The sequence below is a fragment of the Diadema antillarum genome, unplaced genomic scaffold (assembly GCF_040938485.1).
Source record: "Diadema antillarum isolate AM-2024a unplaced genomic scaffold, OU_Dant_1.0 seq00000910_RagTag, whole genome shotgun sequence".
Taxonomy (NCBI): domain Eukaryota; kingdom Metazoa; phylum Echinodermata; class Echinoidea; order Diadematoida; family Diadematidae; genus Diadema; species Diadema antillarum.
The window spans coordinates 727,241-752,399 of record NW_027271766.1 but is presented as its reverse complement, the minus strand read 5'-3'; the positions used below and the strand labels follow the sequence as shown (position 1 = coordinate 752,399).

The 25,159-nt window shown below is 37.5% G+C and overlaps 2 protein-coding genes across 2 annotated transcripts; one reads left to right on the top strand and one right to left on the bottom strand.

The window, feature by feature from the left end:
* Window positions 1-3,350: 3,350 nt before the first annotated feature.
* Window positions 3,351-11,096, bottom strand: LOC139741189 (DNA-directed RNA polymerase II subunit RPB7-like). Its single transcript, XM_071651781.1, has 7 exons — window positions 11,009-11,096; window positions 7,447-7,556; window positions 6,211-6,370; window positions 5,194-5,244; window positions 4,681-4,746; window positions 4,005-4,076; window positions 3,351-3,359 (listed from the first exon to the last, which is right to left on the bottom strand). Exons 1-7 carry the CDS (start codon window positions 11,018-11,020, stop codon window positions 3,351-3,353), a joined length of 480 nt encoding a protein of 159 aa, XP_071507882.1. The 5' UTR covers window positions 11,021-11,096.
* A 3,574-nt stretch (window positions 11,097-14,670) lies between these two features.
* On the top strand, window positions 14,671-25,114 carry LOC139741188 (cryptochrome DASH-like). Its single transcript, XM_071651780.1, has 14 exons — window positions 14,671-14,725; window positions 16,377-16,475; window positions 17,049-17,221; window positions 17,689-17,788; window positions 18,797-18,924; window positions 19,611-19,759; window positions 20,468-20,556; window positions 21,088-21,161; window positions 21,678-21,767; window positions 21,919-21,998; window positions 22,690-22,907; window positions 23,413-23,532; window positions 24,034-24,207; window positions 24,959-25,114. Exons 2-14 carry the CDS (start codon window positions 16,410-16,412, stop codon window positions 25,112-25,114), a joined length of 1,617 nt encoding a protein of 538 aa, XP_071507881.1. The 5' UTR covers window positions 14,671-14,725; window positions 16,377-16,409.
* The last annotated feature ends 45 nt before the right edge of the window (window positions 25,115-25,159 follow it).

The window sequence follows — 25,159 nt, the reverse complement described above, 5'->3', positions numbered from 1 at the left end:
AGCTGTATTGTAATGTTCAATCATGTGAATAAATGCTCCATCATACAGGAGTCCTGAGAAATGTGCTGTCACTATCAAGACATTTTTGAACAAATAACACCATACTGATAAACTGTTCACTAAATGGTTCATTCTAACACGACTGTCAAGGAAATACTGAGTATGATATATCTGGTCACTTGCAGAGGCTTTCACTTTTTTCAAGCATTTCATGATTATTTTCAACCCTATTTTTCCAATACACTGGTAGGTTCATTTCAACACAATATCAAAGACTGGTACAAAGTGTTGAGCATCTTGGACCATGTAGCTCAGAGTTTTCAAACAGAAAATGTGTTTAAATAGTGCCTTCAATAGTTATAGGGAAAGAACATACAATTAGCTTCAGGTATTCACAAATCTATAGGAAACTGGCAACACTTGGATTCCGATTAGCAAATTTCCATGAAATATGGAGCCAATACTGTAAAATCACATCAAGATAATGTCTCTGCAGACTTAAAATCTTGTCATATAAAAAAACAGCACCTAAAATTTCAGGCTAATCAAAACAGTTTGACATTTTCCTGTGCTTGCATATCATGAATTACATAGAGTAATAAGAATCATCCACATTTATCTAATACTGTACATGTGTACATGTGTACAGTGTATTCTACATTACATGAACAGACATGAAATATTTAGAAACAAACACAAAACAATCGCATGATAGATTCATGTAATGCTACATACTTAACAGACGTGAAAGGAGCATTCACTGCTCTGGAAAAGTGGGAAGAAAATGTGACACAAAACCTGTGACACAATACAAGTATTGACACAAATACAAACTTTCATGAATTTAATATGCTGGATACGGTTGTACACGACTCTACGCTTCACAGTCGGACCTGATACTTTTTCATGTACCACTGTACTCTGACTTAGAAATGAATGTGCATTTGCACATCTTTGACTCATACGGAGTTGGCTGTGCTACACTTGCCATGGTCAAATCTGAGATGCGACAATTAAAGTCATGTTACTATGTGTATTTGAAATTTGGCAAAATCCTTCTTTCAGCTGAACTTCAACTTCATGAAGTACATGTCTCCATCACAAGAGAAAGGCCTGTAGATATCTGGTAAAGTTAATACTTGCAGTTCTAGTTTATTTTTCCATAAATTAAAAAAAAAAGGAAAATGTGAATCTTTAATGATTCATATGAATTGATTTGGATATCATATTTGAAGTCCCATGTTAAATTCTTTAAATGAGTCATTTTTCCAATACATGTATGTACCGTATCAGAAAATATGATATGTGTATAGAAAGGGCAAAACAGTGCTTTTGGCAAGTACAGTGGACTCCCATTATAACAAACTTCTCGGAACCAGCAATTTCTTTCATTATACCCAAATTTCGTTATACATGTACACGAACAAATAGACAATAAGAAACAGAGAACGGATAATGTGGCAGCCTGAATTTTTACTTCGTTGTAACTAGAATTTTGTTACAACCATGTTCGTTATAACGGGAGTGCACTGTATCTGACTTCAGTGACCTTATCACCTTTGGTAATGGGTCAATGTTTGCCTTCCATTTTGCTGTAAGATTTTCCCGATTGATCAAATGTTAACAAGGAACTATCTTTTTAGCTGACTTGAATATTCTGGACCTACTTTCTGATGATATTGCTTTAACAGCACAAGTAGATAAATAGTCAACAGTTGGCTTTTTTTTTACATGTTAATATTTACACTGTTCTCACTTTTACAGATGACTGTCTAATCATGTATAACCTGGAAAGAATGCTGTCCTATTTACTGACATCTCTGCACGGTGCTAGTGTCCCAGATTGCATGTATTCAGTCACTTCTGCAGAGAACCTTTTTTTTTTTTGTTCTTCCATGGAAGCACAGGGTGTTAGCTCACAAGACCTGCAATGCCAAAAAGAAATTCAATTCCAGTACAGCTGTATTTCATTGTTACTGCTTGCATGACCAAGACAATAGGCCAAACCACTCCAAGTAACATTACCTTTTACTGATGCAATCAAAACCTTACTCATGGCATTTGTAAAATTTTTGGCCATATATGGCTTTAATAGTTCTTACATTGTACACAGCACACTGCACAAAACAAGACAATATACTAATGTCTTTAATTCAATGATTGACCTGCCTGATTTTGTTTTGGAAGATGGGTAACAACATGCAGTACAGTCCATAATATCTTAAGCACAGCAGAGTTTCTGCACAGTGATATAAAAGCATCGTTTTATGTACAGATAAAACAGTTCAGTGCCAGTATGCCAATAATAGTGATACTGGGATCAGACGACCTACACCAATTTTTGGAGGTGTTTGCAGGTTGCCATATAACATGACTCACAAACATTCAAATTATCACTTTCTCATAAATAAATTTCATTGTAGAGATGAATCTGTGCAACATAATGACAAATGAAACTTACCGAGGTAATCATCCATAAGCGTACCAATGGCAAACTGTTCAAAATTAGGACATGAAATTATTGATTAGTGCATGCCACTCAGGGCAGACAGAGACATATGAATACAAGATTTTTTTATTTTTTTCTTCTTCTTTCGCACAAACCTTGATGAAATCATCTAGCTCTATAATTCCATTATTTCTCTCTACTTGAGTACAGCAAGTTTAATGTATATCAATCTTTTGAATGCAAAAAGTTGTACACAATTACTTGCAGTACTTCACAACTATGTACAATAGGTACATGTCACATGCAGTGACAATCATCTGATTTTAGACTGTGAATGGGATGAAATCTCTCAAATCCATTATTCATTTTATTTACAGGCAATCTTTTTTCCCTTTTTTGTTTGTGATACTAAACTACTGAAATTGATACTCATATTTCTTATGGCTACATACTTCTTGAAATGAAAATATATTTCACAAAGAAGGAACCATAGTTAAATTAAATCTTTAGCCTTGTCTCTGTGATTTTTTTTTCTTCTTAGTTTGCTTTCTTTGTTTGAAATAAAAATGATATATCCATGCTTCCTGTTAAGTTTTATGAACAGTCAAAATGTGTTGAAATATTTCCTTAATATATTCTGTAAATTGCACATCTTTCAAACCACCATGTCACCTCACTTTACTGTTAGGCATGATTTGCTCTATCAATAAATTGGTCTTTGGGGGTAAGACATCATCAATCCTGCAAAAGTAATTCGCAAGCACTGCTGTCGGTTCATGAGTAACGGGAACCAGGGTATACAAAGAATCTTGTTACAGCCAAGGCCTATCACACCACACTTCTCCCTCTAGTTCCTCCTTGATGACTTATTTTAAAAAAATGCACCTTTTGAATCATTCCTTCACCAGGGCTGCCAACATTTGCAGATCAAAATCATGCACTTTGAGATGAGCTTTCAGGAAGATGCTTGTGTATCACATGCATTTCCATGGGTGATTACTTTTCCGAAACCGAGGAGGAGTTTTTTTGCTGTGTTATCAGGATTCATAGAGACACTCGAGTCTTCAAGGAGCCTCCTACACAATCAGTGAGACTTGGCAGGTCTGCAGTACAGTTGACCCCCATTATAACAAAGTCCTCGGGACTGGCAGTTTTCTTTAGTTACATCAACATTTCTTTATAACCAAACAAATAAAGCACACAAAGATATATAGCTGATAATATTGGGGCCTGAATTCTCACTTCGTTGTAACCGGAATTTTGTTATAACTGTGTTTGTTATGACAGGAGTGCGCTGTACCTTCATCATAGTACAGCCTTGAATCATAAATGATATGAAAACACAACTTCATCCATGAAGAATTTCGGCCCATCAAGGCATTGTTAAAGACATAAATTGCTTCCACTCCCATGATTGAGGAAGCCAAACAATATCATCAGGCAAATGCCCATTCATTTTACTTGCCCTGCAAGCCCCAAACTGACAAAGTGTGTTTTAAGCATTTGGCACATATTTTGCATTTTTATTCCACTGACTGCCAGGAAGTAAACTTACGATGTCTGATGCATCCACTCTTGTACCAACGATCTTCAACCTTATTTCGTCATCTTGCTGGATAACAATGTCCTGGTAGTGTGAAATGGAATGACAATATGGATGTTAAGCTCATGGACATATTTTCTACAGTTAGTATTACGAAGAAGGTAAATAATTGAACAATGACTCTCTGTTTCTGAAACATACATACAACTGCATGTCTGTAAATAATTGGCACATCACATGCCAAACACAATGTTCTACACCTGTGCCTCATTATCTTGTATGTGATATCATAAAAAATACCTTCAAATAGAAGTTTCGGACTGTATTTCAGCAATAATTCATTCATGAATAACATTTAGTTACTCCTTATTATATAAATTACTTGCTGAATGAGAACATTTTATGATGTGTATTAATACGTCAAAGTAAGTCTGCAGTAAGATGCCAAAAAAATTACCCAAATTGACTAAAAATTGTTTTTCTATTATTATCAAATCATCTCTGGATAATATGACCTGTTTAAAATGTTCCTGTCCACTTGCTTTAGTCAATGTAGTCAGATTCATATAAAAATAATTTTCACCAATTAGGTATTGCTCCAGATGACAATGTTGTAAATTTGTTGCGCATAAAATGGCAACAAACTTGTAACATGGATCCTATCTGCTCCTTCTTTGTAATAGATTACCTCATCTTTCGTCTTGTAGCATGGTGGTTGCGAATTGGGATCAAACTCCATATCGGCAGGGATGGACTGCAAGGGGTTGACAGACAAAATTTAAACTCCACATGTCAGTATTTTGGTATAAATTTGTGAGACTATCTGGTTTAGTAGGAACAATTAATGTGGGTAAGTTCTTTTCCCATTACACATTTTACATATTATTCCCACAGTAGTTGCTAGGGCAAATGTAATACATCCATATGTACATATTGCTCACCATTTCCACTTTAATTGGAGTATTAACTTTCAAGCTTCAGTTACAACTATGCTATACGTAATCTATTCATAGCAAATAAATATTCATATATTCTTAACACTTATGGAACCGGTACTTCATTTATGAGCCCTTTATCTTCTCATATCAATAAAAGATAATTGTGGCCATGGTGCTTATCAAAAATATGAATATACAGTGGAAAACATAACTCAAGTGTTGTAACACATAAACGTAACAACATAATCTACCAAGGAACTTACATGTCTCGATACAAAGCATGAGAGGGGTCCAATCTCAGTGAAGAGGCCAACCTGCACAACACAAAAGTCATGGCTGTTAATCATTCAGTTTCTGTAAAGTTTGCACTGGAAGAAAATATGATGTAGCACTTTAGTGTAGCATTAAACTCTCAACATTGAGAAAGACAAGTCACTGTTACACTACTCTTGTGCTCTGTGTGATGCGGGTATAACTACTTCTGAAGAATAAAAGCATTACACACTTCCCAGGGCTGCCAACTCTCACACAGTTAGTGTGAGATTCACACAATTCACCAAATCTTAACTGTCTCACTCTAATGAAAGAATTCTCATGCTGCACCCCCAAAAACTGGTAAGTAAAAAAAAAAAAAAAAAAATGAATAAAGGAATGTCCCCAGAATCTCTGATAATTGGAACATTCAATATGCCCAAGTTCAAACTTTCTAGATTTCCCCAAGGCACACTCTCTCTATGCATGTGTTGAAATCTTTACTGAACCCCAACAGAATGCAACATTTAAAATGTAAAACTGTAACAAAGCTCCCTCCAATGGAGAAGGGGGGGGGGGGGGGGGGGGAGTCACTCCCCTTTCACACCATCCTTAACCCTTCCCCACCACTGTCGCTTCGATCCCTCAGATTTGGTCGCTCGCTCCCTCACATGTCACACAAGACTCTCACCCAAGGTTGGCAGCCCTGACTTAGTTCCACATTGCTCTTAGTCTACATATCATATATCTATTACAATACAGATACAGATACAATCACACACTGTGTGTGTCATAAAGTTAATACCTGGTAGATATTATTTAGTTCAATAGCCATGCCTAAGGCATACTGTGTTTAGAAATCAGAAGTACATTTGTAATACAAAATAATCTGTATGTATACTACAGTGTAAAACTGAATTGCAGGTAATGCTATTGATACACTTACAGTGAACTATAAAACAAAAGAATCCCAGAAAATTAATTGCACCTCAAACAATGATATGGTTTCGAATTAAGACACACTTTACCTTATTGACCTGAGTTACCATTGCATCAACAACTTCCCCTTTGAATGGTCTGAAAACGATGGCCTTGTACTTCACAGGATAGAGAACAAACCCTCTACCAGGCTGAATCATCCCAGCTCCAATGTTATCAATCGTTGTCACAGCAATCACAAAGCCATATCTTGAAAGGAACAGACATTGTTTGACAACTTGACAATAATCAATAAACAACAGCATTGACAACTTGACAATAATCAAACTAAAGCAAACTGTTCATGGTTGTGTAAGTGCCAAGAAACTTCACATTTCAATAATAAAGGTTGTAAATCTCAAGGGAATTTGTCAAGATACACCAGTCTTCTGAGAGATCAAGGTTAAGTAAAAGAATATGCATATACCTTTGGATCTGTAGAACAAGCAATGCATAGACAAACTCTTTAAAATCTAAAGACCACAAGATGTCAAGAGCATAGACTTGTCTACATGACCTCTTTTTTTTCTCCTTTTTTTTCACTGCTAATAGGATGGGATCTGTCAGACTTATTCAATGGCCAAACTGTCTCATATGTTTCCATGCTAAACTTCTGTGCGAAGATGGCCTGCCATAAATTGAAATATGGCTTTACGACAGATTTTCACACCAAGGAGAGAGTGGCTATCTGAAAAACAATTGTAACATTAAATCTATAACAGCTTGAGATGCTCCTAAAATTGTCACATGTTAACCTTTCCGTACTATTTGTCTAGCTTTAGCCAAATGTCACAGTTTTGTTTATTTTTTATATGACAATGACACCACTCAACCTGTAAAATACTGTGTCACAATTATTTTGTGGGAATATATTGCACATGAAAGAGCACAGAAGTGACTGTGAATTACTACGAATGAACATGAAGCAAGGCATAAGGTAACAGCTTCAAAACCTTTGGTGTACCTCACACTCACTAAATTCACCAAAGTTTCCATGGCTGACAAAATACTCCTGAAAAGAACCTTTCAGAATTTGATAGCATTCTGTGGTGGATATCTTTGACAGAAAGACATATTGTGGTAAGACAATGCAAGAATATTACACATATCACAAACAATTTTGGAGTGCTCAGGATGTTACAGAAAGAAAATGAATATGAAAATCTTAATAAGGCTTCAAAATTAAAAGCATTGAAAAGGATAATTGTAGAGATTCCTTTATAGGGGTCAGCAGAATATCATCATAATAGATTAATCAATGGTAACACTGCTCAATCATCACTCACTTGCCAGTGCATGTTCCTTCAACTTCTGTGAAAAGCTTCTGCTTGACTGTGTTCAGCAGGTTGGGTCCAAAGTACCGTGGATGGAGCAAGATTTCATGCTCCAGGGATACCTAAAAGTAAGCATAACCTTCCTGTATGAATTCCAATTTGAATGCTACATGAAAATCAATGTCTATGGATATGGGTTCAACAGCCCCATTATAAACTTCACTCAGGTATATAATGTAAGTAACACAGGCAACATTCAACATTTCTTCTTTAAAATAAAAAAAATTTCAATGCAACGGAACACACACAAATTCACACGTGAAAACAACAAATTCTAAACTTTCAGAAACTAAATTCACATCTTTCAAGATATGGACAAATTCCTCCTTTTTCTCTTTTTTTTTTTAATCGAGGGGGGGAGGGGAGGGGATGGGGAAGTATATTGTTGTTTAATTATTTGTAACACCCTGTACACAAACATCAAAAATAATTCCAGATTTTGTGCCCTTTCAAAAACATGTAAGGATACACTCAGACAAATACATGTGTAGTGTCGTGGCAACAACAAGTACAAGAATTATGCAGAGAACCGATTTATCCTATCTCATTCTCTGGATATAGTGAAGTCATTGATCAGATATACAGATAAGGTTCTTGGAAGTCACTCCAGGTCCGATCCTGGAAAAAAAACAATTTTATAATAAAAACTCGCTAATATTAGATGTTCTTAACCAATTAAAATAAGTGACAGAAATCAAAACTACAGGAATTCAGCTTTTAGGAAAGAGCTTTTAGGAAAGAGGTATGATAATCAAGATTTCGTGACTGACCAACTTAGTTTTTTGAAAGGATTTAATCTAGAACTTTCATTATTCATGCATTCACAAACTTGTACAAATCGTGAAACAAAAGAAAGTTAAAAACAAACCAGGAGCGTAAGAACGCCCTAAAAATGCCCTAAAAACCCCATATGTACAACATGACATCCCCTTCTAAACTCTACCCTCCATGTCATTTAAATGGGAATTTTGGTGCAGTTGAACATTATTCTGAAAAAAAGGACAAACATTTTCTTAGCATAACAATAAAAAAAAAAAATGATCAAAAATGGATGAAAACTAGAAGTTATGATATTTTGAAGCTTCCATAATTTTTTCAGGAGACATTTCCTAAGCAGTCAATGTGAATAGCTCTACAGACTGCACAGTGTACATTAAATGCAAGTATTGACGTGATGATGTCATCCACTCACAACTTGCCATATTTAATACATTAAAGTTTCTAGTTTTTTAGTTTTTCATTCAAAGTCTCAAATCCTGATATATTTAACTGATCATTATTCTTCAGTAATTCAAGCAGAAATAATATGTTTTACACTTGATTATTAACAGAAACACTAATTTTCATCTCTCTTTTTTTACACAATCAATGGGATCAATGGGAGATTGTGAGATAGTGACATCATCAGCTCACTCAATTTGCATATTCCATTTAACTATGACAACTTTTCTGCAGAAACAGAAATTAGTAAAACTTCACAATTTCATAACTTCCCTATTATCAAAAATTCTTATCCAATTTTGATGAAATTTTCAGTGTTGTACTCCTATTATTCTATTTACTCTTTTCTTTCTTATCAGGCTAATGGCCTAATATCTGAGGTGGACTGGAATTCCTCTTTAAAAATGGAAAATTTCAGATTCAGAGAGAAGTAGACTAACTATACTCCTTGTGAAAATACCAAATATTGGAAATCAGCATTGATGATCCAGACACAAATCTTTCTATAATTTCAATATTTTTAATTTTAGGCCTAAAAATGAAGATGAGACATTGCTTTGAGCTTTAATACTAATTACTAACATTATTTGATTGAGTAATTTCTAGTAACACACTTCTAGATCTCTAGTCTACGATCTGGACTAGATTGTAACGTTAGATAGTCAGTAGATCTATCATCTAACGAGTTAACATTAGTCTTTATAGTAAATACTCATTTTACTCATTTCATTTGATTTGGGTCCATACTTTGCTCTCTGTTTGCGCATGTATGATGGGGGGTTGTGTTTCCGGACACTTAAGTTCGCGCGTGAAAACTTATCTATTTTACATAGAATATGCACCCTTTACCTCAAAGACTTGATATAGACTCCTCATATAGACAACTAGTAGGGGCAAGCATGGTGTCACCGGACACCATGGTATTACCGGACACGCACATTTTTGCGTACTAATGACATTCTGTACGCGCGAGACTTCGTAGATTAGCCTCACAGAACTTTGTGTGGACCGAAATCGCAAAAAACGGCACATAAAAATGTAAAAACACGAAAAAATTCACATTTTACCTCAAATTTATAGTTGAGTGACCCGCACCTCGTTTATAGTTAATATTTATGCATGTTTGAATCACATTTCGCGACTGAAATTCTATGAAATCCCACTCACATACAGGAAAAATGCTGAAGATTCTATTAGAACCAAAAGTTCACTGATCAATATCGGAAAAATTGTAGCTATCGTCCTCAAACGCGAACGATGCGGAATAGTTGTGCGCTAAGGGGCACGCAACTCATCACCCGCGCGTGCAGCTCCCATAGACAAAGCACGTATACTCTAACCAGTTGTCGATTTCTCACAAGGTTTTATTGCGTGAACTGTTCGAAATGGTCAAGACAGACATTTTACTGTAAAATACGAAATTTGAGCTTCATTTGCAGATTTTTTTTGTGTGTCATCCGCTCGGTGAGAATGTGTACGGTGATTTGTGGGATGAATTGTGATTCTGGTGCAAGGATTAGGTGCGAAAGACCTTGATTATTCGATTACGATAATAGCGTCCGGTAATACAATGCGATTTTGCACGGCGCAAAAAACCACTATTTTTAGAGGGGTATGTTTGAAGCATATTTTCTAAAAACTGGAACGAAGAAATGACGTAAGTTGGCTGAATTCGTAATTTCCATGAGTCTGTGAATAAGTGGTGTTGTTTTTAGCCGAAATTTCATTCTATGAGTACGGAATTCAAAGCCACAAAGAAAAGCGTCCGGTAATAGGATGTTCCACCCTACTAAACAACATACTCTGAGTCTGAGAGTGTGAAAATGGCATGAGAATTATCTGCTAAATCGTTGGATTTTCCCTTCAAATCAAGGTGACTCTATGTACGCGTCCGGTCCCACAACGCTTGGTCATACTATATCTGTATAGAAACACTTCAGATATGCCACCTTATAGGATTTAGACCACTGTTCTAACTTCAAATTCCAAGTATCTAGGGCTTCGGGAGGTGACAAACACAAACACAAACACTTGAAACCTTGTTAGGCAGGCAGGCCGCGCGCGCCGCGCCGCCGAGCCGCTCCGAGCGAGGCCAGGGCAGCGTGCCGCGAAGAGGGTTCATCTCATGTAGGCTTACCCCACAAAAATATGAATACATGGGACAACGACCACGGGCACTCAAAACCCATGAGACATGACAGAGGCTTACTTGGAACTTTCAAACTACAGATGTCTGTGCGATATAAGACGAATTTGTCAAAATATTACAGCTAATGGCTATACATATACTTACATGGTAAAACATCTTTATCGGGGGTCTCTAGTTTATGAGGAAATCCCAGCCACATACGTAGCACAGACTGTAATCGTAGCGATGGTGCAGCGGCCTGGTGGTAGCATAAGCATACAGAACAATGCATTTTTGGATACTGCGAGGATGGACCACAGAACTCTTACTTCTGTGGGATGGACGCGCAGCTAGCAGCCGCAATGATGAGAGCCAGCAGGGGGGTCGCTATTCAAATTTCTCCATGAGCTCTGTCTGGGTGTGTGAGGTGTATTCATAGAGCTGAATTTCCTAGATGGGATATCTCCGCATCCTGCTTACAAGAGCTCATGGTCGATCAAAACAGTTGTGATCTAGGTCGTCAGAAATATCACACACTAGAGAAGAGCAAAAAGAAAACGAGAGAGAAGAAGAACACGATGTGAAAAGACATAGTTTCGGTTGATATATGATGGGGTTTCATAGTTTATCAACGTTTTTTGATGGTGATAGTTTTTTAGCTAGGTAATGAGAAACCCTTCTGAAATTTGAAAGAGCATGATTCTAAAAAGAATTCAAAGGGTTTTTTTTTTTGATGAAAATTGGTCTTCAATGGCTGAGATATAAAAAACAACAACAAAGTAACCCTAATATTTATTAAGATCTCTTCGTTTTGCCATGTTTCTGGATATCTCAGTCATTTCAAAACAGATTTCATCAAAATTAATGAACTTTGAATTTCTCTTAAAATTGTATGTTCTTTAGCATTTCATAAAGTAATTTCAAAGTATCTCGCAAAAAAAGTTAAAAGCTGAATCGTCATTTAAATCAATACTATATCGTCCCTTTAATTGCACACTACATGTATATGAAACAAGGCAGTAAAAAATCATATTTTGCCAAGTGCATATGGTAGGCCTAAGTACAATACACCAGTATATATTATCAGAACGTATAATGTCGAGGGTTCACGTTTTCCACTCCCTTTTTCTTATTATCTGTTATACATTTTTTAAAGCAAATATATATAGCTGCTATGTCATTCACCCAATTTGTTTTTGTATATCTTTTAAAGCATAGGCCCTATCTTCATCTTTTTTTCTTTTTCTTTTTCTTTTTGATTCTACTATTACACTTAAAGGGGAATTAACCCCAAATATACATGTGGATTGAGTGAATGCAGCAATATCAGTAGAACACATAGTGAAAGTTTGAGGAAAAACAATCTGTTGAAAAGTTATGAATTTTTGAAATTTGGTGACGAGACCACTGGATCATAAGACTACTACAGATTATGACATCACATATGGACTACGATATAAAGAAAATATAGAGAAAATTCAACAAAATATCATTTCATATGAAAAGTACACATTCCCTGGACTTGTTATTGACATTATGTCAAGGGTAATATTATTCCCCCTGCTTTCTGAAAGAGGTAAAGTCTAGTGCTCTTTCGTTATGCTAGAAAAATGAAAAAAATGTTTAATTTTCTCTATTTTTTCTTTGTATATGGTAGTCCCTGTGTGATGCCATGATCCGTAGTAGTCTTCTGATCCAGCGGTCTCATCACCAAAATTTCAAAAATTCATAACTTTTGAACGGATTGTCTGATTTTCCTCAAACTTTCACTGATACATTCTACTACTATTGCTCCATTCACTCAATCAACATGTATTTGGTGGGGGGGGGGGGTTAATTCCCCTTTAACCTATCAATTACTCCTCACAGGTTCTTCTTCTAATTCTTCTTCTTCTTCTTCTTCTGGTTAAATTTGCCTACTTCAGTTCGCTGAAGATTCTTGCAAACCATGTGCGTTCACCGTGTTACGTCCATTCAATTGATGAAACAGTTCATATATTTACAAGCACATAGATAGCTAACCCAGGCCAGGTTCTGGTTTGGGTTGAGAGCATCCAGGTCATTTTGACGACATTATGATGTCATTTGTCTCTGCACAGGTCTAGGTCCGATGTAACGATGACGTAATACTGTTCACATCTCTATCTATCTATCTATCTATCTATCTATCTATCTATCTATCTAGCTATCTATCTATCTATCTACCTTTTCATCTACCTATATATCTAATCATCCATTGCAGACCCATCTATCTAATACAGTATAACTATAGGCGTACTTACTGTATAATAAGACTTTAATACCAATATAGGCTCTATATACACACTGTGCCTATTTGCCTAACATTTGATGGAACCTTATTCCACTGTTCTGTTCACGACTTAAATGCTGAATGGATCAAGGTCAAACCGAGTTTCTCATATTGCGGCTAGAGCAGTAATACCGTAGGGCCATATATACACGCACATTATAAAAATGGGGCCTATATAGTCTAAAGATTGTGATGCTGATGATATCTGGATTCACACACACACGCACACACACACACACACACACACACACACACACACACACACACAAAACACACACACACACACACATGCACATGAGTACTCATCATATTCCTTCAAGTTTCTTTTCATGTAGGCCCTATAACGAAGTTGATGAATGGATATAATGACTTACTTGACACGCGGGAGATACAAGATCGAAGCATTGTTTTACAGTTGCTGAATTATTAGGTGATCCGAGTATTTTAATATTGTCAACTTTAATATCATGGAGTTGCTGTAAGTCTCAGGAACAATTTTTAGATTCGTAGCGGAAGGGAAATCTACAATAGATTCAAATGTCATTTGGTTGGTCAACATATTATGTTGAGACAACACTGTTGGTCATATCCATCAGCGAGATGAGAAGAAAATCCTCCCTATATAGACCTATACCAATCACTTGCGCACCTATCAAACTATAGACTGTGGGACCTGCATTATGAACAGAAAGAAAATGAATATAATATGAGACAGTTCCGGTGTAGCAGTTCGATATCCAGCTTAGAGAGGAAATCCGACAGATCTTGAATTCATTATTTACAACTATGTCTCAGTTCTGCAGTCCCAGGTCAGTTGTTAGTTGACGATACTTCGTATCGTCGGTGAGCGGCTTTCCGGGCCCCACGGCCCCACCCCACCCCCAATATTGCTCGTATTACTAGAATTTCTTCCCAGAATATCAACGCCTCCTAACGACAAAAGAAATGTTAGCAGGTTCAGCTGGATGGTCCTTGGCCTTTGGCAAAGGCAGCGGCGGCGTCCCGGAGGGCGCATTTTGTAAAAGGAGTACAGTTGAAAAAGGGTCTGGAAACCAAACACTACGCTTGTAGCGAAACCGTAAGTTTACACGTGCTCACGCACATGTGTACGGAGTACACAACTAAACGTAGACATAGTAGTAGGCTACGCATGCCATACCTTACTTCCCAAAGATGGTGATTATGCAACCTTTCGGAAGTAATTAATTTTGTATATCTATCTTTAATAGCAAATCAGAACCGATCTGTGATATTATCTTTTATTTCAACAAAGATTATATGTTGTTACAGTCTATTCATGAATACACGATTGACATATATGCGAGCTATTTTGTCAATACTTGTCTGAACTTAGACTAGCTTACTCGGGAATTACGTAAAGCAAGAATTGGCAGAAAACAGCTGTACATTACACTGCGCATACAGGTACAGCATAAGTAGACAGTGGTTAATCTTTTGGCGTGGAGTTACCACCGGACCGGGTAACTGAAGCACTTAATCATCAGAGAGAGGTATATTTCAAGTGATTTTACTTCACACTGCACCGCTTGTTCCACGTACATGTACCTGTGGTAAGTTGATCTCGAGTACTGACTAGAAACTATTTGGCTTCAATTTCGCTGAGCGAAATTGTTGGGTTTAATTTGTTGTAGACAATGGAATGGAATGGACTTTTGTTTACTTCAGTCATCACAGTCACGACACAGACACCAGAGCTAGAGGTGGTACGAGAGAGCGAGAAATAATGAGATGTGAGCACCGCGCCCCTATATAGCCTGTCCTGCTGTTGACCGACAAGTATGTCTAATTCCGCGAAAAACTTCTCATTTATAGTAATGACATTTGCTGGGTCAGTTTTTCGCTTCTTTAAAAACTGACCCAGCAAATGTCATTACTGTAAATGAGAAGTTTTTTGCGGAATTACAATTAGACATAGAATCTACTTGTCGGTCAAGTCCTGCTGCTGAGCCAGGCCGGGTCGGGGGGAATACCAATAGCAAATGGACCTCTTCGCATTCCCATGTTCGCATTCTGGTCGAAGGCCAATTAATCTGAATTATTTTGTTTCTGGTTGAAGGCCAATTCTATAATCTGAATCATTTGTTTTTGTTTTGTTTTATTCATTTCCATCTGAGAAGATGGCTGGATAGCCCATCTCTTAATGCAGGCTGCCGGCTGCTTGCAATTGCATGTCAACATTGAATCCCAAGCAAATACCTTTGCTATCACAAACTGACTGCTCAGGACAGGATCAGGAGTTGCATGCCAGCTAGAGAATACTGTTGAATAGATTATATTTCTCTAATGGTTTCTGAGATTCTGACTCTTTTCTATGTCTAGTCTATAGTCTTACAATCCAACATCTTAGAAGGGTCTGGAAAAGGGAAAAACAAACAAAAACAGAAGTAAACGACTGATCTAGCATCTACGGTAGGTGTGTGGGTATCATGAGTAAATTGTGTTAATAATTATGTAAATGGATGGAAAGTTAAGTTCTTATATAGGCCTACATATAACAAAACGGAAATCACTCATTAGTTCATCAGCATGCCTTAATTGCCTTAGCCCTTGCTGTCAATAAAATTTCCTGTTGGTCATTAGAATTAACGGTGGGTAGTTATTTAATATTAAAGGGTGTGTACAGTTCTGGTCGAGGTGAAGATTTAGCTTTTAACATTTTGCGAGATATTCAGAAACCACTCTATGAAATGTCAAAGAGCATGCAGTTCTAAGGGGTATCAGAAGTTTAATAGATGAAAATCGGTTTTGAAATTGCTGAGATATCCAAAAACAAGGTGAAACAAAGAGATACTAATAAAGTTGGGGCATGTCGCCTTTTATTATTAGCACTTTTTTTTTTGGATATCTCAGCCATTTGAAAACCAATTTTCATCAAATAAACATTGAATCCTTCTTAAAAGTACATGCTCTTTCATATTTCGTAAGAGGCTTTTCATTATCTCACTTAGGAATGTTCAAAACATGAATCCCTACCTCAACCAGTACTGTACAGTCCCTTTAAAGTGATTGTTTGTCGATCTTTTTGTAGAGTTTGCTCCATTGCTTGGCAGAACTTATTTAGGGATTGTATGGGAGCTGTGAAGAGGTTTGTCTCAAGGTGTGCCCATTTTATTAATTTTCAGGTGTGTTAACTTTTATGCATTACTGGAACATGAAACATGTCCTTCATTGAAGATTGTTTAATTTTATCTTCAAATTCAGGATTTTCATCTTGGCCCAACAATAGCAGTCGACATGGCTGGGAAAATGAAAATCATCATCTGCCTCCTGAGAAATGACCTCCGTTACCATGACAATGAGGTATGAATGCGATTGATCGTAGATTTTTTATCATCTTTGTGAAGTTGTATTTAGTGATGAGAGTGAGCACACAATAATGACTTGAAACACAAACGATCAACCCATATAAATACCCAGATGAGACATATTGCACGAGCTTGCCTGACTGAGAATGTGCCATTTGTGTTCAGTTTGGCAAAGAATTTGAAGCAGTTGTCTGCACTCTTATCCCTGAAGTTGAAGTCGTTGCAAATTACTGGACTTGTAGCGATGATAACAACTATGGTGTGGCTATCTCATTGCAAATCTGAGGAAGGATGCCCTGAAATTTGAGACATCCCATTGCTGGTGAGAAATGTCCGTCAGATGTGGTGTGCTCATATGTCAGCATTATGGTCAGTGTTATGGAGAAGCCACCCAGTTGTCTTTGAGTAACATGGCTGATGTCTACAGTAAGTTAACTCATTTCATAACATGGCTTGTCTTTAGTCATCACATTCAAAATTCACCCAGGATTGGAGAAGATGTACATTGTCACTTAGTCTGTTATTGTTCTCCCAATATTTATGTGCACATTTTTCTCTTGTGTTTCAGGTTCTCTTCTGGGCGCACAAGAATGCTGTAAATGTGCTTCCCCTGTACTGCTTTGATCCGAGGCATTATAAAGGAACATGGCACTTTGACTTTGCCAAGACTGGCCCTCATCGGCTCAAGTTTCTTCTCGAAAGCATAGTTGACCTGCGGTCCACTTTGAAATCCATAGGAAGGTAATGTGTGGTTTAGCAATTACATTGCATTATGAATTTTCTTCTGCTTACCATTGTACATGTGCTACAAATTTATGTGTTTATCTCGTAATTTTTCTACCAAAAGTTATATTGCCAAATTGAAATCACAATTTCAGTAATTGTCATAGGACCATGATCATTTTTTTTTTCTTCCTCTCAGCATGATATTCTTCGGCAGCAGTTGCAGATCTTTCCCATAGTACATTGCATCAATTGTTGCCCACTCTAGGAAAAGATGAAATTAAATGCAATGTTTTTCTTCAGAATGTATGATATGATTTTCCTTCCATCTTGCTATTTTGTGTGCGTGCATGTATGCATGTACCTTCCAAGTTCCATGTCTGTATTGAATGTCAGTGTCCATAAAAAGTAGATACCGAGTGAATGTTCAAATTAATCAACACATGTCCATGTTTGTTTGTTTGTTTGTTTTTTCAAAACTGCAGTGGCTTAGTGGTGAGGAATGGCCCACCCGAAGATGTTGTTCCAGAACTGATCCATCAGTTGGGTCAGGATCAGGTTGGAGCTGTAGCTCTTCAGGAGGAGGCAAGTGTGTCTCAATTTTTCATTGTGAGGTTGCTTAAGTTTTAGGACATCTGGTCAAGTGGTAGTCAACCTGATCAGACCCTCCCTGAGTAAACCCAAGCCAAGATTATGTAATGTTGGTCGATATATGTAGTTACTGTCATACTTTGTTCTGTTCACTGGTTATCAAAGAAAACCCACTTATAAGCTATATATCTTAAAATGTACCAATGAAGTTGTGTACTCCGTAATCATTTGTTAAGATGTTAAAATGTTATGTAGGCTCCTATATGCAGTATGTCCCCAAAAAAAAATTACAATCGCATTTTCGCATTGATAACGCCCAATATGATCAAACTGTTCAAATGCTACTTCAGAGTCTTAAGATATAACATCTTAGCTCTATTTTGCAGGAAACCCCATTCAATTTGGTTAAGCGGTTACAGAGAAATGTGGATTGTTGTACAGCATGTCATGAGTCTGATTCTTCCAAGTTTAGCACTTGGATGCTCTTGGAACTGCATATCAATGTGTAAACACAATAGACAGAATTTGGAGGGAAGAGATTCCTGACATGCTCTACAAAATTCCTCATTTCTCTTTGACCACTGAAGCAAATCGAATGGGGTTTTCCATAAGATGTGGGCAATGAGTTATTGTTTCATACCCTGAAATTGTATTTGGATTGATTCACTATTTTAAAAGCTATCATTGCAGGGGGTCCCGTTGTAATCTTTTTTTGGACATACGGTACATGTCATTCTGTCTCGAAGCTTAATAAGATTTCTTTGGAACTGCAGCTTTAAATTGTTTATCAAGTCAATGGTGATTAAGTTCTGTTCTGAACTCACAGATGAAGTGTGTTGCCTACAGAATTAATCTCTATATGCTTGGTATAATCGTCGCTTATCATCGATAGGATTGCTTCCCAGCATTTTGAGTGACCACACATCGTGTCTTTGCTGCATCCTCGTCTTCCGACCTCCTCCTTTTTCACAAAATAACCATTACAGCATTATTCATGAATAGGTGACTCGAGAAGAGCTGGATGTTGAAGCAGGGCTGCAACAGTCCTGCTCCAAGCTGGGTGTTCACTTCAAGAAGTTCTGGGGTTCTACACTCTACCACAGGGAGGATGTTCCATTTAGCCCACAGGGGTGAGTGGCACATCTAAGTCTTCCTTCTGTATTAAAATGCATCAATCTCATCTTTTTTTCTTATTTTTGCATTGCATTGCACTACTTTATAAACAATCAACTTGTAGTCATCTCTATTTTCCCCCAATGAGAATACTCATAGCACATCTTGCATCAGAGTAAACTCTTCTTCAATGAAATTATTTTGACATCACTTCAAGTTCCAGTCCCTTGATTATCTTTGTTTGTATGGTTATTACATTTGAATGATTCATTGGCAAATTAAAGTGATATTTTGGTGCACATATCTCATAAATTACAGTTTAAATGCACACGAATTCCTTGTCAATTACCTAAAACAACAGGAGTTTGAATATATATATATATATATATATATATATATATATATATTTTTTTTTTTTTTTTTTTTTTTTTTTTTTATGAGGCAAAAATTATTTTGGCCTGAGTAGACCTCATTTTGGAAGTATAAGTCCACCAGGCTTAGAAGGACTTTGGCCAAATCAAATACTGGCATTGCCCATTCAAGCTAACTATAACTCCTTAGTTTGCTTACACAGAGTTCCAATATGTTCAACTCTATACATTGGGGTCTCCGTCTGCATCTTGTGTATTTCGTATATATAGAGATTTACAGAGCTTGAAATGTCTTTATCAACTTCTTTCCTATATACACCTTTCCTGTGCAGAGTCCCAAATATGTACACAGAGTTTAGGAAGAGAGTGGAGAACCAGGCTAGGGTGAGACCTGCCATTCAGATGCCCAAACCTCTGAAAGGTTTACCAGAGGGCATTGAGGAGGGCGAGATTCCAACCTTTGCCATGCTTGGTATGAAAGGTAAGAAAGGGATGAAGGAGAGCACAACATCAAAATGTGGCTTTGTAGGCTGCACATGTACCTTCGCATGTCCATGTATGGGTGTGCAGGCTTGCTTGTGTGCCAGTGTGTGTGAGTGTGTGTGTGTGTGTGTGTGTGTGTGTGTGTGTGTGTGTGTGTGTGTGTGTGTGTGTGTGTGTGTGTGTGTGTGTGTGTGAAGGTAACACTCTCCAAATTTAAGCCAGGAGGAAACTCATTGATAAGAATATTTTGCCCTTCAATCATGGTATGCATGGTCCAATTTGGAAACATTACTCTTCTGTGAAAGGTGGAGAAATACCTTAATTATGCAAGATAATGGATAAATTTTCTTTATTTAATGATATGATGCATGGTATAAAGGTAATGTTAAGTAAGAGAAATAAGAAGGGACTGAAATCTATGGCATGGTGAATGAATAGATTTCAGGGTAAAGTGCCTGTGTGGTGTCTGATTTGTTTGTGATGTTTTCATCGTATTCTGTGTATTCTGCCTCAATCTTAGTAAGAAGAAAAAACAAATTGTGATTGGATATAAACATGAAATCCTGTTGTGCTTGAAGTGGTGCAACAAAGATTTCACGGTTGTGATTGAAAGTTCTTTAGCCATTGCCTTGTGGAATATTAGAAACTTTTCTATGACTTTGGCAGAAATATTGGTGTCAAATACTGAAAATTATTCTTTCTCTAGAACCAACTACTGATTCCAGGACAGCGTTTCCATTTGCTGGAGGGGAGAGCACAGGCCTTGCCAGGATTAATGATTATTTCTGGAAAACTGTGAGTGATATCACTTTTTTTAACATATATTTGTCTGCAAAGTAAGCTGCTGTGATGGTAATAGATTAAACAGACATCATCATTCGGAGATAAATAAAAGGGAGCAGAGTAACAAGCAAAATAGTTTATGGATGTTGTTACCCGTGGTGAGAAAGTGAGTGGCTATATGCAGTACTTGAAATGGGATTGTGATAAAACCAGGAGAGGGGACGAGAAGCACTCCTTCATATGTTACCCATCACTTATCTGTACTTATGTGTAATCTCGTTGGACACAATGATATATGTATGTCATCAATAATGAATTAAATTTTGCAGAAGCTGGTTTCTTGTAGGCTCTCATGTCATTTTGAGAATTTGGTCTACTTCCAAGCACAGATCAGTTGAAGTTTAGTAAAGTTAGTTTTAAAGTATGCCATTTTATCCCAGTAAATCATGAATGATACAGCTTTGTTTCCTCCAGCCTGCATATAGCCATGTTTGTATGTTGCGATAGGTTTATTTAAAGTTGCTTTATTATTTACTGCCACAGGACTGCATTGCCAAGTACAAGGAGACACGGAATGGGCTGATTGGGGCAGACTACTCGACAAAGTTTGCAGCTTGGTAAGCTGTTCATCATGTCATTTGTGTTGTTTACCTGATTCACAATGAAACTGAAACACTGTTTTTTTCAGGTCAGTAACCTTGTTCAGAGACATTATTGTGAGTTTAAGGGAAAATATTTTGTATGGTTTTGTCATGCAACTACAAGTGCATGGTACAGGTCAACTGGTATTTACCACAGACTAGCAAGGTTGTGGTCACGAGAGCAATAGAAATGAAGACAATTATATTTGACAATTTGCCATTATTGTAGAAGATTAATGGCACATTTCAACTCTGAAAATTGCATAGAAATATATCCTAACCTTGCAAGGCAACTCCTCTCAAATGTGCAGAATCAAACTGTAAATAAGATGCTTTCTTCATACATAACTGACAACACAGATCTTTGTATTTGTGACGTGAAATATATCTTAAGCTGTGCAGTAATTGGGATGAATATTTGATTATCTTAGTACTTGCTTTAGTCATCTTATGCAAGGAATTAAGACTTTGGTGCCCATCTTGCTTCATTAGGTTGGCCCATGGATGCTTGTCACCTCGGCAGATCTATAAAGAGGTGAAGAAGTACGAGAAGGAGAGAACAGCAAACCAGTCAACCTACTGGTGAGTGGAACATTGGATTCAGTCTCCTTCCTTTCCACTAATGTCTTTCCTACTCAGTCTAGTCCACCCTTAAACTGTGTTCATGTATTGGATTTCTCTATCTTTTGTCTCTGTGTATTTGATGTGACACGGGTTCTTTTTCTCTGTACAGGGTCATCTTTGAATTGATCTGGAGGGACTACTTCAAATTTGTGGCTCTGAAGTTTGGAGACCGCCTCTTTTACCTCAGTGGTAAGATTCAAGTGCATTAGACTGTTCACTGGTAATGTCATTTCTTACATTGACATCATGAGATTTTAGTGATGTACAATTTTTTTCAACATTTATCCACGAGAGAAGAAATTTCATGAGAAGATTAGTTACTCTGTGCATTTTATTTCTGAGCCTTTCGTGTGTAGCAGCTTGAAGAGTTGAAGCCAACGTCAAAATGTAGAATGTCACTATGTTTGCTCCCTGGTAAGGTAGGTTCAAGGTATCTTTTCACTTTCCTATTGTGTTAATCTCATGACAGTTTTTTTTTTTCTTTTTGACAGTTGTATGCAAAGATATGACCATAATGTTTGATGATGGGTCAGGGAAGCATTTTTGGGTTCATGGTTTTATCATCTTTCAGCATTTTGAACTAAGTCACTTTTGTGTGAAATACCAGATAATTGACATAACAGTTCATTATAGTACAAAGGATGTGTCTCTTCTCTTGCACACTATACATATATGTCCGCAGAGTATATTGTAATATAAAAGTTTTCTTCCCGCAACTCCTGCAAGAACCTGCACATTGCATAACCTTGAATCTTCATATTCTGCTTTGTGTAAATGATTTAGCCTATATTTATGCTCGGTGTACATGGTCATATAATGTCTAAGGTATGAATTTAAGTAGCATTGATTGATAAGTTTGTCTGCATCTTGCCATATGCAGGACTCCTCGGCACCCAGAAACAGTGGAACAAGAACCAGCGCTGGTTTGAGGCGTGGTGCCAGGGTCGTACAGGGGTGCCCTTCGTGGACGCCAACATGCGAGAGGTGGCTGCCACAGGCTTCATGTCCAATAGAGGGCGCCAGAATGTGGCCAGTTTTCTCACAAAAGACCTTGGCCTAGACTGGCGGCTGGGTGCAGAGTGGTTTGAATATCTCCTGGTAAGTCACCCCAACTTACCATTTTTTTTTCAATGAAACTGATGCCAAGTGAAATGTCAATCTGTTAACTTCTTGTATAGTCTCAAAGTTAGATGTCTGGGTAGCATTGCATTGCTAACTGCTGTCGTGAATGTTAATTCACAGAGGAACAAAGAGTTACTGGTACTAATGTCCGCTCATAAATACCCAGTTTGTACATTTGCCTGACTGTGTACACACAGAGAAGTACTATGAAGGAGGTTTTTAAGTAGTTGCATGAATCACTTGTCTACAGTGATTAAAATTAGTTTGTTTCTTTAATTCATTTGTTCCTTTAATTAATGTACTTCTCCTTTTGACATGCTTTAGTGTATTATTTCCTGAGTCAAAGACCTCACCATTGGTATGAAAGATTCTTTTTTTTTAACATGTTTCATGTTTCTATAACTGCTTGCTTACTATCAGTGAATTTGAATTCTATATATGACAGTAAAGTGATGGTATCAGCTATGTCTGTGTAATTCAGGTTGATCACGATGTCACCAGCAACTATGGCAACTGGCTGTACAGTGCTGGTGTGGGCAACGATCCGCGACAGGACCGGAAGTTCAACATGATCAAGCAAGGCCTGGACTACGATCCTGAAGTGAGTATACTGAGCTCTTGATCTCAGACTGGGGATGAAACCCTTGCTTGAAGTCAGAAAAAAACTGAGCTTGGCGAGTTTGATCAATAACAAGATATTCTTTTTGTTTACAAAGAAACATTTTATAGGCATTACCAGATGATGCTTGCAAGAACAATGAAAACTTGGTATTTAGGTCATGTGTGATAATTCCTGCTGTCGATTACAATTATAAGAAACATGTTCATGTTTATTAGTGAACTAGTTAAACTCTTGTATTTTGTAGTGAGGATTATCTCTTTTCCTTCAGAGATTGAAGAGAGTGTGCAAGTCGTTTACATAGGTGCAAAGGTAATTTGATCATTTCTCTGAACTGTGAATTTCAACGTTATCGTTTCTTACGCATAGCGCTTACACTGCTTATGAAGTATTTTCCAAAAGCATTTATATCAGTCTTGAAAGCTAAGGGATGTTTTCATGCAGCTTCAAGAAGTAAGAGTTGTAAAATTTGTCTGTATGCAGGGTGACTACATCCGCCAGTGGGTGCCGGAGCTGAATCGACTCAAGGGCAGCGGGATACACATGCCATGGACCCTGAGTGGTGCCCAACTCTCTCAGGCTGGGATATCCATTGGAGAGACATACCCTGCCCCAATTGTGAAGGCACCAGAGTGGGGCAGGCACACAAGCCGAATGGTGAGAACACTCCCTTTCTTTTCAGATTCCAAAGTAGTGGACCTTGTCAGAAATGTATATATCGTCGCTGGGGTGACAAGACCTTGTATCTGCAATTTTGGTGGATATGACTTTTTTGGCTTATCGGTCAAATAATGGGTCAAGTGATGTCCTGTCCAAATCCCAACTGTCTTATTCCAAAAAATGAAGCCCCCACGGTATGTCAAAGGAAAGGCTATCCCATTCGCCACAGTGCTTTGGCCGCCATGTTTTTTGGCTCTCCTGAACATTTGACATTTTGTAGATACGAGGTCTTGTCCGCCCAGCGACGATATATTGAAACTGAGGATGTCTGATGGAAAAGGACTGACCCTAGTTGAGACTATGACTTTCATAGTAATCAGATTCAGAATTTAAACAGGCAGTTACCATGACTGTATTGTTAATTTAATGCTCTATAAAATATGTTTTAGCTGAAGTGGTACACCAATCAGAAATGTGATGAAGGATGGTGGTACACATGACTGATTTTACTGTGGAAAAGAAACAATTAACACTGATGTAAATGCATATACACTCATTATAACCTGTCCGTATAGTAAGTTCTTACCCATAAAATCCAGCCCATGAAACTTCGTGCTTTTTGGTAGATGGGTAAATGTGTGGTTTGAATATGAAATGTGATCACCCTGTGACTAGAATTTATTTGCTGATTGTGAATGGAAGAAAAAAAATAAAGGCACTGTTTCTTTCTTATTTGTTCACACCTCAGGGGAGCTCAGGAGGAAGTAGAGGTGGAGGAGGAGGAGGAGGGGGAGGGAGGAACCAGTCTGGGAAAGGTCAAAGGAGGAACCATGGGTCAAGGGGTCAGCAGAGGGGGATTGACTTTTACTTCTCTAACCCAAGCAAGAAGAGTGAATATTACTGAGTGGCAGCCGACAGCAATCTCTGTGCATCAAGGATCTCAGTGATG

Coding starts and splice junctions, on each gene's coding strand:
- LOC139741189 (XM_071651781.1), bottom strand. Junction 5,245..6,210: donor TGGTAACTCAGGTCAATAAG/GTAAAGTGTGTC, acceptor TGTGTTGTGCAG/GTTGGCCTCTTCACTGAGAT. Junction 4,747..5,193: donor CATGCTTTGTATCGAGACAT/GTAAGTTCCTTG, acceptor AACCCCTTGCAG/TCCATCCCTGCCGATATGGA.
- LOC139741188 (XM_071651780.1), top strand. CDS start 16,410: ATGGCTGGGAAAATGAAAATCATCATCTGCCTCCTGAGAAATGACCTC. Junction 19,760..20,467: donor TGCCATGCTTGGTATGAAAG/GTAAGAAAGGGA, acceptor TTCTTTCTCTAG/AACCAACTACTGATTCCAGG. Junction 20,557..21,087: donor ATGATTATTTCTGGAAAACT/GTGAGTGATATC, acceptor TTACTGCCACAG/GACTGCATTGCCAAGTACAA.